At 28.6% G+C, this 15,437-nt stretch overlaps 1 protein-coding gene across 2 annotated transcripts in view; it reads right to left on the bottom strand.

Annotated features, from left to right (window-relative positions):
* The window catches only part of LOC101241062 (ELKS/Rab6-interacting/CAST family member 1), a 42,638-nt gene that overhangs the window by 16,749 nt on the left and 10,452 nt on the right, over window positions 1–15,437 (bottom strand). The window contains exons 3-7 of one of the 2 annotated variants that reach the window (XM_065814599.1): window positions 12,930–13,097; window positions 11,092–11,181; window positions 10,858–11,004; window positions 10,624–10,770; window positions 10,335–10,481 (exon numbers count right to left, since the gene is read on the bottom strand). In XM_065814599.1, coding sequence (XP_065670671.1) covers window positions 10,335–10,481; window positions 10,624–10,770; window positions 10,858–11,004; window positions 11,092–11,181; window positions 12,930–13,097 — 699 coding nt within the window. Of the gene's footprint in view, window positions 1–10,334; window positions 10,482–10,623; window positions 10,771–10,857; window positions 11,005–11,091; window positions 11,182–12,896; window positions 13,098–15,437 lie in introns of both variants that reach the window. The other variant, XM_065814598.1, reaches the window with a different exon arrangement.

Raw genomic sequence — 15,437 nt, forward strand, 5'->3', positions numbered from 1 at the left:
TACTAACTTTACGGTAACCGACTTAAAATGTCACTTAATAATTAAAAATTAAGTGTAATCTTCACTTCATAAGTTCAGATATTTGACTAATATAAGGGAGTTTAAAACAGCAGACGGTAATAGAACAACATAATTACCTTTATTTAAGTACGATTTGTGGATTTTTTCTATTATCCACGATCGGTACATATTATGTTTGAAAATTTTAAAAGGATTGTCAAAATCATAAAGGAGACCAAGGATAGTATTGGTAATTTTGAAAGCTCTATTAATTAAACATTTTATAAAACTTATTTTATATGAAAATGAAGTAAAGCTGTAAAAGTTGGTGCATAATCCAATGAAGTTTTTTTATGAAAAACTGTTGTAATTGTTGAAATGTTTGACTTTTTTTTTTTTTTTTTTTTTTTTAGATTATTCACCTCCCCAAGGCCCGAGGGGGGCCACTACAGTCAAGGAGGCTACTCATTTTTATTTGTGTTTTTTTTTTTTTTTTTTTAGTTGTTATTCGTGGTACAACCCTGTCTCAACTCTTTAACTCCGAAACACGAATCTTGCCGAGCAAGGCCGCTGCGCGGAGAAACTAAGTTGACTTACATAGAGTTATGTCCAAAAAAGATATTTTTGAATTTTCTTCCTTTTCCATGGTAAAAGATATTGAAGAATGTTTTTTGTTAATTTAATCCAAGAATAAAATTGCGTGGTTTTTGGGAGGGTATTAATGGTATTAATGGAGATAGTAAATCTTGAAGAAATCTAGCCAAATGATAGCTATAAGTGCCAATAGACAATGCAATAGGTCAAAAACATATATTATGATCAGAAGACAATAGTTTATGCATTTTTGAAAGACCGTATATGGGAGCAGGACGATAGCCTGTAAGGTGATTTTTTTAATAATTTGAACCATTAAAGAAACCATTACAGATACTGTAAGATTGGCAGTTAGGTTGGCATTGAAAAATGCTGACCTTAACTTTGATGGCTGATATGTATATATATATATATATATATATATATATATATATATATATATATATATATATATATATATATATATATATATATATATATATGTATATATAATATATACATATATATATATATATATATATAAATATATATACATATCTTTGTATATGTATATATAAGCATATATATATATGTATATATGTATATATATATATATATATATATATATATATATATATACATATATATATATATATATATGTATATATGTATATATATATATATATATATATATATATGTATATACATATATATATATATATATGTATATGATGATGCTGATGCTGGATGTAATGATGTGATGCTGGATGTTGTTAATTAATTACTTACTGCTTTAGCTCATCTTCAGGCAGTGAAAAATACTTTTATCATTTGGTCTCGTGCATTTAAACAATAGAGACCGACTTGGAATCAGGAAAGCAGGCATATTGGTTTTCCTATTTAAAGTACTTAATCAGAAAACATTATCAATGAACTTCTATGAGCTTATTGCAAAAGCAACGTTATGAACATTACTCTAATATAGCCCTTGTTTTAAGATATTAATTCGCAAACATCTTATAAAGAGAGTTTGATAGTAACTTATAAAATTCTTTAACGATACATAAATTATAAGAATTGAAAAATATTTTTAAATGTTTCAAATTGATTTAATTATGATTTAACAAAACAAACTTTTTCAGTTTTTTTATAAACTAACTAAATGCGATTAAAAGTTTATATTTCAAAAATGAAAATTCAATATAAATCATAAAAATCAAATTTAAATACAAAAAATCTATAAATTTAATTGAAAAAAATCAACACACAGTTTTGATTAAAATATTTTCAACTGCATTTCAAATTTATTAGATAGGTAAATCTTTTTGTGGTCAACCATTGACCTTCATTTACCTGGGAATAACTGTTTTGCTTTATTCATTTTTAAAATTTTCAAAAATTTACCAGCTGTTAGCTCCGTGTGTACTTGCCAGTCTCGAGTATAGTTGTAGGTAGTATTGATTTATATATAGGTAGTATTGATTTGACACTCTAGTATCCCAAAAGCAAAAGCATGTCTCAAAGCACAAATATTTGGTGTACCCGCCTTATAGGCCAAGAAGAAAGATAATTATCTTCAAATCTCCGCATACATCCTATTGATACTTGTTGTAGTTTATCTTCTCAAGCAAAAATTTAACACGGTTGTAATCTTCCTTTAAATGAGTGAACCACAGGAATATAAGGATATTGGCTTCCAATATGTAAAAGCCTCTTTGAGGCTACAAATGAAGCTGTCTATATACAATTATCGTACTCTAGGTTCATGCAAAAATCTAACTTTTAATAAAAATATCATTATCATCCCAGCAGAAACTCAAGCAATCCAATACATCTTTTATATATATATATATATATATATATATATATATATATATATATATATATATATATATATATATATATATATATATATATATATATACATACATACATTCATATATATATATATATATATATATATATATATATATATATATATACATACATTCATATATATATATATATATATATACATATATATATATATATATATATATATATATATATATATATATATATATATATATATATATATTCATTTATCATTTAAAACTGCTGTTTGGTTAGTAACTGAACGTTAGATTTAAAATGTATGAAAAATTTATAAACAATGGAATGTATGAAAAATTTGTTTTTTCGAAAGTTGGAATGATTTTAAAGTATTTATTGAGTAATGTTAATTTTTGCTTGTTAGCAGTTAAGAGTTTTTTACTATTTAACTATTTTTTACAGTTAACTATTTTTTATGATGAATGAACAAAAGTAAAAATTTCAGTCTTAATAACATAGTAATTGTAATAACATAGTAATAACATAGTAATTGGGCAAATTTAATTTTTGAATAAATTAGCTTTTGATCATTAGCTCGCTATTTTATTTTACATTAAGAAAACAAAAAAAAAGAAACAAAAATTTTTTCAGAAAATTTTGTTTTTCTTTATATTCTTTTGAACTTTAAAAATATTAAAAATAACGATTACAATAACTTAATAAAAGTTTTGTTAAGTTTAATTGTTTTTAAACTTTTATGTTATTATTTAAAAAAAATCCATAGTAAATGTAATTTATTTAATGTACACAATTTCTTTAATTACATATATTAGAGGGTATCGATTCCTGACATTTTTTTGATCCCGGGAAGCAGGAAATCTAAAAATAATTTCATAAATATCTAGGAATAAATCCTTTCTTAAACAAATATACAAACACGAAACTAACTTTTAATAAGAAAACGACATTCATGTTTAAAATTTTATTTAATTTCAAATTTGTATGTGTATATGAAATTTGTATATGTATGCATTAGGGTGGAGTGATTTTTAAAATGTTTGATTCCTCTTTAGATTCTAAATTCCTGGCGGGTCCTGATATTGTTGAAATTTTTTCAAAAGAAGCAGAACAATATGCTGATTTTTAAAATACTATTTGTTTTTATTTAAAAATAAAGAAATAAAAAATATCTTTTTTTTTCTTTAAAAACCCCCATTTTTGACAAAATGAGGGTTTTAGGTATATTTTTTTTACAACAATTTTTTATTTAATAAAATTATCATTTATAAAACAAGCATTTTTTTCTGCTTTTATTAAGTCTAAGGTTACAATGGTTTAGAAAAAAAGTCAAGAATTATCAAGAATTTAGAACCTAAAGAGCTCATCAAAATTGGAAAATATTTTTTTACTTTCTTCTTATAATTAATAGATATTAATTCTCATCTCAGGAATATTTATTTTCAAACTTTTTTTTTTTTGCTATAAAAATTGCTCCCCCCTAGTATGCATATTTAAAATTTGTAATACATACATATTGAGAAAAATTAATCTTATTTGAACAAACATATTTTGAACTTATTTGGTTAGGAAACAAATTTTTAAAACTGTGAGGTAGTCAAGATGAACCACTAAGTGATTTGTTTTGAGCAAAAATTAAACGACAATGAAAATACTCGCTTTCTATTGAGGTTGGTTGTATGCAAATTCCAAGCATCAAGCAGCTTTTTTAAATTATTTGTAATATTTCCAGTACTACTACATTTGAAAATCTTTTTTAAGGTCTTTGTTAGAGTCTTTAGTTATAACATACTTTTGAGGTTTATATGCTGCATTTATAGCTATTGCTAATCTGTCTTTTATATTGGTAACTGTTAGGCAATTATTTTTTTTAGAAGGTTTCACTATCAATTCCAATATTTAGATTTTCACTAAATAATCTATTAAATAAGTCATTTGCATAAAAATTATTGCAGCTTTTGAAGAATAAGGTAGCTTATTAGTAGCAGTTAAATGTAAATTGTGCGTTTAGAGGTATTTAATCAAGGTCACAAGATCTTGATTTCTTTGCTCTTAAAGGCAAAGAGACAGAGCTAGCAACATCTCCTCTGAAAGTGCATCATTTTATTTACGCAGAACATCAAACAAAAAATTTAAAATACCACCAGCTGTTAGAAACTTTGTATCACGTTTACCTAATGCTTCTGTAGCTATTTTGATTGGTTGAAGAGTGCTGGAAACATTTTTTAAAACTGAAACATAAATATTGTTATCCTGTAACTCCTACAACAACAGTTACACTATCCTGTAACTGTTGTTGTAGGAGTTCAAGCTGTGGAAAAAAAAAAAAAAGAAAGGCAAAAATAGTTTTAAAAAAGTAGTTAAAAATCATTTAAAAAAGTTAACTTATTTAATGTTTTTTCACTGCGCCTATCACTTTTAAAAATCTTTCAACCATTGTAACAATCCTGTTCCATCTGGTCCGGCAATCTAGCAGTAAATTGAGTTCAATTCTGTGCTCTACAAGTATTTGTCCATTTTCAAATCTTAGACTAAATTTTCCACTTTTTTCTTTATGTGATTTTATATTAACAGTAATTTCATCTTTTGCCATAGCACAATATTCATAAATTAGTTTCAAAGCATTGTTTTTACCTTTTGGAAAATGGAATATTGTTTTTCACTTATTGTTTGATGAATGAACTCACTTTTGCTGCAAGTCTGCCCAATATCTCTGTTAAGGACTGTTAGAAAAAAATGATGCGTGAGACGTACTTGCTTTTGCTGGGATTGCCTCACAGTCATTTGAACCAGCAATTTGATTGTTATTTAAGTTTCTTTTCTTGATAATAATGTTAAGAACATGTTGCAAATGCCTTATTAATCAAATGGTTGATAAGCCCTTACAACTTAATAATTTATTTGGTTATTTTAAACACTTGGCTTTTTCGCCTGCTTTTGACTTTGAAAAATATTTCCACACTGAATCAGCCATGATTAAAACAATATTTCGGCAATTCTAAATTAAAAAAATTAAAAACAGAACTAAGAAATTTTTGGGTTAAAGAAAATAGTAATAATATGTTGACTTACTTAACTTGTCAATACTTGGAAAACTGAATGTTATTTGAAATTTCTTGAATAACAAATTTAATTACAAATCTAACTAGTGTAACTACCGTTTTGAATTTGAAATTTTTTTGTTTGTTTTGAATCACGTTTTACAAGCTTAAGGGGTAAACAGATTCTATCTGTTGACCAGCCTCGCACCCCTTCTTCATCTATTAGGCTGGCGCAGATGTATTTTTAATACATTGTTTCCAGTTTAGGATGTTGAATGCTGGATCTTCTTGACTCAATGCATGGGTTTGCTTGTGTCACTGTTTTTATGACTAGGCAACTCATTCTATTATCTCCTTATGAGGGTACAGCTCTAAAACTCAGTTTTATGGTTCTGAGGCCGGCTGGTAGTCAGGTTTCCCGAACTCTGTGGTAGCTCTCAGAGAGGCTGATTCCATCAACAGCTGAAAAATATCAAAGTATTAACAGTGCCATGTTGCGCATGGATGGTGTCCCTGTTTGTACTTTTGGTGTGCATTGCGGAGGCCACATTTGGAGCCCTTTGTTACGGCTTAGGGTTTATTAGTAGTAATGAGGCAATTGCTTGGGCTATTAAACAGTGTTCTGAGTACTATCTATGCTTTGAGTCAAGTTCTTCAATCTAATTTAAAAATGAATAAAGTACCAAAAACTATAAAACACAAAAAACCATCATCATCACCAAGTTTTCTAAACCTATCATTCACTAATATTCGTGGTCTTCGAAGTAACTTTTCTTCTGTTGAGTCTTATCTCTTGCAAAGTTCACCAGACCTACTTGCTCTTTGTGAGACTAATTTGAGTTCGGCTGTCTCATCTTGTGATCTTAGTGTTGATGGTTATCTTCCTCTGATTCGTAAAGACTCCAATAGTCACATGCTTGGCCTGGGCATTTACATTCGTAAGAATTCACCTGTTTGTCGTGAAACTAGGTTTGAATCCACAGACTATTCTTTCATGTGCTTTCGTTTAGCACCACTTCACTCTATTGCCTTTCTCTTTGTTCTATATCGATCTCCTTCATCTCAAGACTGTACTCTTTTTGATGTTATTTCTGATCATATTGACCAAGCCCTCTCTCTTTATCCATCAGCTAATATAGTTGTTGTCGGTGACTTTAATGCTCACCACTCTGAATGGCTTGGCTCTAGTGTCAGTGACTCTGCAGGCATTAAAGCCCACAACTTTTGCCTTTCTTAATCCCTAACTCAAATAGTCAACTTTCCAACTCGCTTTCCTGACAACCCTAATCATTTACCTTCTCTACTCGACTTATGTCTTGTTTCTGATCCTAGTCAGTGCTCAGTTTCTCCACATTCACCCTTAGGTGCTTCTGATCACAGTTTGATCTCTTTAAAACTAATATCTCATTCTTCTTCATCACCTGAATACCCCTACTATCGAACCTCTTACAACTACAGTAAAGCTGACTGGAATTCTTTCCGTGATTTTCTTCGTGATGGCCCTTGGGTAGAAATCTTTCAACTTCCTGTCGACAAATGTGCTTCTTATATAACTTCGTGGATTCAGGCTGGCATGGAATCTTTTATTCCCTCTCGACGATTCCAGGTCAAGCCTCACTCTCCTCCATGGTTTTCCTCACACTGTGCTGCTGCGATTGCCAATCGAAACCGTTACTTCCATATTTATCAGCAAAACAATTCTCCAGAAAACAGACGTCTGTTTATTACTGCTAGAAACAACTGTAAAAAGGTTTTGTCTAACGCCAAAACCCGCTATTCTCAGGTCATGAAATCTCGTATCTCATCTCAAAAATTAGGCTCTCGTGACTTCTGGAGAATCTTTAATAATATCAATAATAAGGGCAAATCTATAATTCCACCTCTCTTGTATGGTTCAGACTTTGTCACCTCACCTAAAGACAAAGCCGAACTGTTTGCTAAAAACTTTTCATTAATATCATCTCTTGATTCCACTAATTGCGTTCTACCTGATATTGCCAACAAACAGGTTGATTCATTGCTTGACATTCATATCACTTCAGCATCTGTATCTAAAGTGATTTCCTGTCTAGACTCTTCTACAGCTTGTGGCCCAGACAACATACCTGTTATTGTCTTGCAGAAGTGTTCTCCAGAGCTGTCGTCTATACTCTCAAAACTATTCAACAAGTGCTTATCAGAGTCTTGTTTTCCAGCCTGCTGGAAAGCCGCATCTGTTATCCCTATCTTCAAAAATTCTGGGGAGCGATCTGATTCGTCTAACTACCGTCCCATAAGTCTTCTTCCTATCATAAGCAAGGTTTTTGAATCTTTAATTAACAAACACTTAATTTCTCATCTTGAATCTAATAACTTACTTTCTGACCATCAATATGGATTTCGATCTTCTCGTTCTACAGCTGATTTGCTAACAGTAATAACTGACAGGTTTTATCGTGCATTAGATGAAGGTGGAGAGGTTAAGGCCATCGCTCTTGACATTTCAAAAGCGTTTGATAAAGTTTGGCATGCTGGTCTTCTCCATAAGCTTTCTTCTTATGGTGTATCCGGCAACATCTTTAAGATCATTAAATCCTTCCTTTCCAATCGTAGCATAAAAGTTGTCCTCGATGGACAACACTCTTCTTCTTATTCTGTAACTTCAGGGGTTCCTCAAGGTTCTATCCTTGGCCCTATACTCTTTTTAATTTACATTAACGATCTTCCAGATATTCTCACATCTAAGGTGGCATTGTTTGCTGATGATACTACCATTTATTCTTGTCGTGATAAGAAACCAACACCCTCTGATTGCCTGGAGGGGGCATTTGAGCTTGAAAAGGATCTCACTTCTGCTACAGCATGGGGCTCACAGTGGCTGGTGAACTTTAATTCAGATAAAACTCAATTTTTTTCAGCCAATCGTTATCGCAATAATTTAGATCTTCCTATATTTATGAACGGTGATGTACTCGATGAGTCACCTACTCTTCATCTTCTAGGATTAACTCTTACTTCCAATCTTTCTTGGAAACCATATATCAAATCGGTTGCAAAATTAGCATCTGCTAAGGTTGCATCTCTTTATCGAGCTCGCCACTTTCTTACTCTGGATTCTATTCTCTACCTCTATAAATCTCAAATCCGGCCTTGTATGGAATACTGTTGCCATATCTGGGGCGGATCTTCTAATGATGCCCTTTCTCTTTTAGACAAGGTGCAAAAACGCATTGTAAACATAGTTGGACCTGCTCTTGCAGCCAACCTTCAACCATTATCACATCGTCGTAATGTTGCTTCTCTTTCTCTTTTCTACAAATACTATAATGGGCACTGCTCGAAAGAGCTAACGTCTCTTGTGCCATCTACTAAAATTCATTCTCGTGTTACTCGTCATTCAATTAAGTATCATCCTTTTTCTGTGACTGTTCCTAAGTGCTCCAAAAACGCTTATTCGTCTAGTTTTTTTCCTCGAACATCAGCTCTTTGGAATTCGCTTCCTTCATCTTGCTTTCCTGATTCATATAATTTGCAATCTTTTAAATCGTCCGTCAATCGTTATCTTGCTCTACAATCTTTATCTTTTCTCTTACAGTAACTTCCAACTTTAATTAGTGGCTGCTTGCAGCCTTGTTGGAAGCGAAGATGTTTAAAAAAAAAAAAAAAAAAAAAAAAAGCCACTAGGGACCATTAAGAATTTAGTATTAGAAATAATGACTTTTATGTTAAATCACGTTTAATTAAGAAAATTATGATTTGATTTTTACATTTTTCTATATTACAGGTGACTTCTAAAGTCAAATTATCCACATTAAATAGCTTTGTGGACAGTATTATATCTTTATTTTGAATAGATAATTATCCTAATATAATAAAATATATACACAAGTAATTCTTTGTATATATTTTAATTTAAATTTATTTTCCTGGGAAATTATGGTAATTTTCCTAGGTAATAGAAATATGAAATATAAAAAATTTCTGGTTGAGAATTCACGAGGAGAACCCTCTAATATATATATATATATATATATATATATATATATATATATATATATATATATATATATATATATATATATATATATATATATATATATATATATATATATATATATATATATTTATATATATATATATATATATATATATTTAATCATTAAGTTTACCATAATTATCTCTTTTATTTAAATGGTGTCTTAAAGGACTGTGAAAATTGTTACTTTTTAGTAAAAGTTTAATTATTAGAACAGAATTAATAATATTTAAATTGAAATGAAAATTAAAATACTAAACATGTTTCTTTAATGCTTATGTTTTGAATTCAAATAGTGATTGTCTAAATAATATATTTGAATTATTTTAATTTTACTATTATTTTAATTTTTTAAATACTATGTGATTTGTAAATATTGATTTAAAATTGTTTAAAATATTTTAAATATTTCTGTGCAACGTTCATAAACATGTTTCAGAGTTATGGAGTTGAGATAGGGTCATAACGATAATTAAAGTAGCCTCCTTGACTGCAATGGCCCTTATGCCCTTGGGGAGGTGAATTGACATTAAAAAATTTTTTTTTAATATTTTAAACAATATTTAATTAATAATTACAAATAGCGTAGTATTTGCAAATTAAGGATTAATTAAAGTTTTAAATAAAATAATTTTTCTTAGAGTAAATAAAGTAGCATGCGCTTACATACTCTCCACTACTAAATTCATGTCAAATTATTCTAAATTCATTCAAAGAAATGTCTTTTACAAGACGCTATTTTAAAGCTATTTTAAATTATTTTTAAACTATAATAAGGTACTTTATTATGTGTAAAATCTACAATATTAACATATACAACATATATAACATATACAATAATAAATTCCTGTTATTATGTAAAAAAAAGTAATAACCTTAATTTGATGCTCTTTGAGTTCTTTTTCTTTTAAAAACAATGTATTTTTAATATCAGCGAACTCTTCCATAGCTTTTGATAGTTTTTTCACACTTTCAGAGTTTTGCAATTCAGCTGTCTTTAACTTTGTATTTAACTGCTCTACCTAAATTTGTCAAATGTCAAAAACTTTATTTCAAATGTTTCTATAACATACTGAATATAAGTTTTGTTTTGTTAAAAATAAAATTTCTAATGTTTCTATTACTTAGTACATAATTCAAAACAACCATCTATAAACTTACAACCTTGATTTGATGCTCTTTGAGTGCTTTTTCTTTTGAAGCAAATTTATTTTTAAGATCACCCAACTCTTCCATAGTTTTTGATAATTTTTTCACACTTTCAGAGTTTTGCAATTCAGCTGTTTTTAACTTAGTATTCAACTGCTCTACCTAAATTTGTCAAATGTCAAAAACTTTTTTTCAAATGTTTCTATAACATACTATAAAATCCAAAACAGCAATCTATAAATTTGTAACCTTGGTTTGATTCTCTTTGAGCTCTTTTTCTTTTGATGACATCCTATTTTTAAGATCACCCAACTCTTCCATAACTTTTGACAGTTTTTTTACACTTTCAGAGTTTTGCAATTCAGTTGTCTTCAATTTTGTATTCAGCTGCTCTACCTAAGTTTAAAAGAATGTATAACATTTGTTTCTTAAAAAAAATATTTTTTTAATTAAAAAAATTTCGAAATTTTGTAAAAGTTTTACATTTTCATTTAATATTTTGATTTCATCATCTTTAGAATTATTGCTTAGTTTCATCTCACTATCCTGTAACTGTTGTTGTAGGAGTTCAAGCTGTGAAAAAAAAAAAAGAAAGGCAAAAATAGTTTTAAAAAAGTAGTTAAAAATCATTTTAAAATGTTTTTTTTAATCCTTATAATCTTTATACCAGATACAAATATTAAATTATTTCAAAATTCGAAAACCATAAATAAAAATTAACTAATAATGATTTCCAGTTTATGCACTCTCTCTACACATTATGTAGATGTACACATTATGTAGATGTACACATTATGTTTCTACACATTATGTAGACGTCCTTTTAAATTTCTTTAAATTTTTTAATAAATTCAAGTGAAAAAAAACTTCAACTTATTCTAACTTTTGTTTTGTTTACAATTGTAATTATTGATTAACGCAATTACAATTGTAATTAGTGATTAACACAAAAATTTAACTGCAACCAAAACTATATACAACCGGCACAAAAAATTTAGTAAAAACCAAAAATAATTTTCCATATTCTTATTTCCCATTTTATGGGAAAATATTGTGTTACATATCTGTTATGAATATGTGTCACTCAACATGTCAGTTATAATATGAACATGTGATTGCATCTACTAGTGATGTACCGATTAATCAGCAACAACATTGGCTTAATCGGTCACTTTTTGCACAATTAGAATCGGTATCGGCATTGGCCTTTTTTTATTAATTTACTGATTTTCCAACCAATGGCATTTTAATACTTTTATCCTGCATCATGATAATAATTAGATAATAAATTAATTAAACTTTATGAATAACTTATAGTTTTTTTAAGAAATTCTTTACTTTGACTTTGTTTACAGACAATATTGTTTTTTCTTAAGATGATGTTTACAAGCTTTAATTTAATAGCTGAATGCTCTTATACTTTTATTACCATAATGTTGTTTTTAGAATAATTTTATTTTGTGTTGTTCTATTGCTATACTTAAAAGCAACCTACTTTAACATTGTTATCTATGTGTTCAAGTTTAACCTACTATATTTCTATATATATACTTTTCATTTTTGTCTATTTCAATTCACCTCCCCAAGGCCATGAAGGCCACTCTAGTCGAGGAGACTACTTTATTTATGGTTACAACTCTCTCTCTCAACTTTATAACTCCGAAACACAAACCTTGATGAACAAGGCCCTGCGCGGAGAAACAAACTGAGCCTGGTACTACCAGGGAAGTGGTGGGGATTGAACATCACCAAATAAAATTATTCTAAAAACAACTTAATTATCTAAAAATAATTTAGATATCTAAACAACATATGATTGTTGTTTAGAAAAATGAAATCCACCAATCCATCAATACCAAAATAAAATCCACCAATCCATCAATACCAAAATAAAATCCACCAATCCATCAATACCAAAATGAAATCCACCAATCCATCAATACCAAAATGAAATCCACCAATCCATCAATACCAAAATGAAATCCACCAATCCATCAATACCAAAATAAAATCCACCAATCCATCAATATTAAAATGAAATCCATATATATACATACATATATCTATATATATATATATATATATATATATATATATATATTTATATATATATATATATATACACATATATATATATATATATATATATATATATATATATATATTTATATAAATATATATATTGGCGACTAAGTTACCATGGTCAAAATAAAATTTTAAAATATAGCAGAAAAACTTTTAAAAAATGTTATAAAATAACTAAAATTAAATTGCATTTTTACACATACCATCATTTTAGACTGCAAACAAAAGGTAATCACCTCCTTTTGAAGTATATCAAATTGCTTGTCCTTGGAAAGTAGCAACTCCTCTGTTTTTTTATTATGCTCAACCTGGCTACATTCTCTTGCACGCAACTCTTGAACTTCTTTACTGATATTAGTTATTTGCATTTCTTTGTCAGTTAAACATTTTTCCAAACTTGATAACTGTACATAAAAAAAATTTCATCAATGTACATAAATTTTTTAAACTTTAAGTGTTTGCTAACTGTATAAAAAAAGCTAATACATACAGTGTGTGCAATAAGTGTATGCATTAAAGTAAACTTATATTTAGCCAAATATTATATCTCAGCCAAATATAAAGATAAATGAATAAAATGAAAAGATTTAAAATCATATCTCATCATATATTAATCAATCAAAATAATTATAATAACTGTACAATATGAAACTGTTAAATTTTTTTGTTTTTTAATCATAATTATTCTCTTTTAAATTTCAGAAAAAATTTAATAGCAAGTATCACCAGTAGTTGAATTCATTTATTATTGTTTGCTTTAAATTAACTTGTTTCTCTGCGCAGCGGCCTTGTTCGTCAAGGTTCGTGTTTGGAGTTATAGAGTTGAGAGAGGGTTATAACCACAATTAAGTAGCCCCCTCATCTGTAGTGGCCTTCTGGGCCTTGGGGAGGTGAAATAACAAAACAAAAAAAACAAAAAAACCATCAGTATTAGTTATTTTTTATTAAAATTTTCTGCTCAACATCTTCCATAATAAAAAACCATATGGTGTCAAATCTGGGGATTGACAAGGCTATTAGATTGGATCTCATCACCAAATCAATTTTTTTGGGAACTTATCATTTAACCTAACATTAGTAGTGTAGAGTGCAGAAGTATGTAGTTGCATCTTGTTGGAAATAGATTTGTCTGATAATGCACTTTTGAAACAATACTGGATGAAAAATTAAAATCTAAGCTTTTGAGGTAGTTTCGGCTGTTGACAGTTGGCTGCTTTTGTATGTATGGTCCTATGATGCAGTTTAAAGATATAACTTACCAAATGTGAAATTTTGGACTATACTGATTGTATTCTTCCAAAGTAATTGGTATTTTTTCGACTCCAAATGTTTTGTGACAGTTCTGCTTATAAACTCTAACAGATATATCAAAACTTCATTAAAAAAAAAGTCAATTTTTCCAAAGTACGACCCTTATAGAACAGCAGCACGCCATCAACAGCTTAGGCTCTACGATCAAAGTCTTCCTCATATAACTTCTGATGTTTGGTTTTTTATAAATATAATGAATTTCTATAAATATTATGAATTCTTATAAATATTATGACTTTTTTTAAATATTATGAATGGTTCCTCTGGATAAATTTACTTTGGCAGAAAGCTCAGTTGGCTTGTCAACTGAAAAATTGCTTATCTGGTTTTATGTGTTTCCACCACTTTTTCATGGTCTGTTTTGGTCGTCTGCTTTAATCTTGGTCTTCAATTGATCTCAAGAAAACAGTTGTAGTAATTGCCCTTGGATCTGGTATTTCAGCATTTTCTTGCTTTAGCTGTCTCATAATCTCAACCGCACACTCAAATTTTGCCATTAATATAACAATTTGAATTTTGAGATTTAAACCCAAATACATGTTTCAATTTAATATTATTTTAAAATGATAACTATTTCTGCAAAATATAATATTATCTCAGACTTTAATTTTGTCATATATATTTCAGCTTTATTGGACTAACTAATTATAACTACACATAAAGAACAAATTATATTAGACAAAAAAATTTTGATATACATTTTTTTCTATTCAGTTTTAAGCGAAGCTCAAGTCTCAACTTTTGAAGAAAAAAAACACATTTTAAATGTATATTTTTAAATAGCATTTTTAATATATACCAATTTATATGCTTTAATATAAGTTCCTTAATTACCAGAGTATTAGCATAGTACCATAACACATTTTGATTTACAGAAAGTTAAACCCAGCAATGTTGCACACAGTGAAAATGATTCTACCTCCTCAGATTTCCATTATTAGAAACTTGTTGATTAAATATTTCATTTTAAAAATATTAATAACCTACACCCTGCTTAATGGCATAAAGCTCTATCTGATCCAGCATATCAATGATTTTGTTAAAAGTTTTTCTGTAAGATTATCACTCAGTGGTTTGGTAGGTCTTCCTCTTCTACCCATTACCTAATCAGATGGGAATCATAAGTTGTTCTCTTTAAATAAACTTTGTGAACACCATGCTTAGTATACATCTGTATATGGACATAGACTTTAAATAAGTTTTATTCAGTAATTGGGAACGCTTATCACAAGTGCTCCCAATTAGTCATTGCAAGAAGCATAACTTTTGTTAATTGGTAAGAATATTGTCAGATAAAGTCATTTAAGGTTATGTTTTTGACTAGCAACATATTTTTTCTCCCAGATTTTTAACAATGTGTCAAAACACATTTTTATCTCGTGCTTCATATACCAAAATCCAATATCACATGACTAATTACTCAGCCAAGTTGC

Source organism: Hydra vulgaris, chromosome 12, assembly GCF_038396675.1.
Source record: "Hydra vulgaris chromosome 12, alternate assembly HydraT2T_AEP".
Lineage (NCBI taxonomy): Eukaryota > Metazoa > Cnidaria > Hydrozoa > Anthoathecata > Hydridae > Hydra > Hydra vulgaris.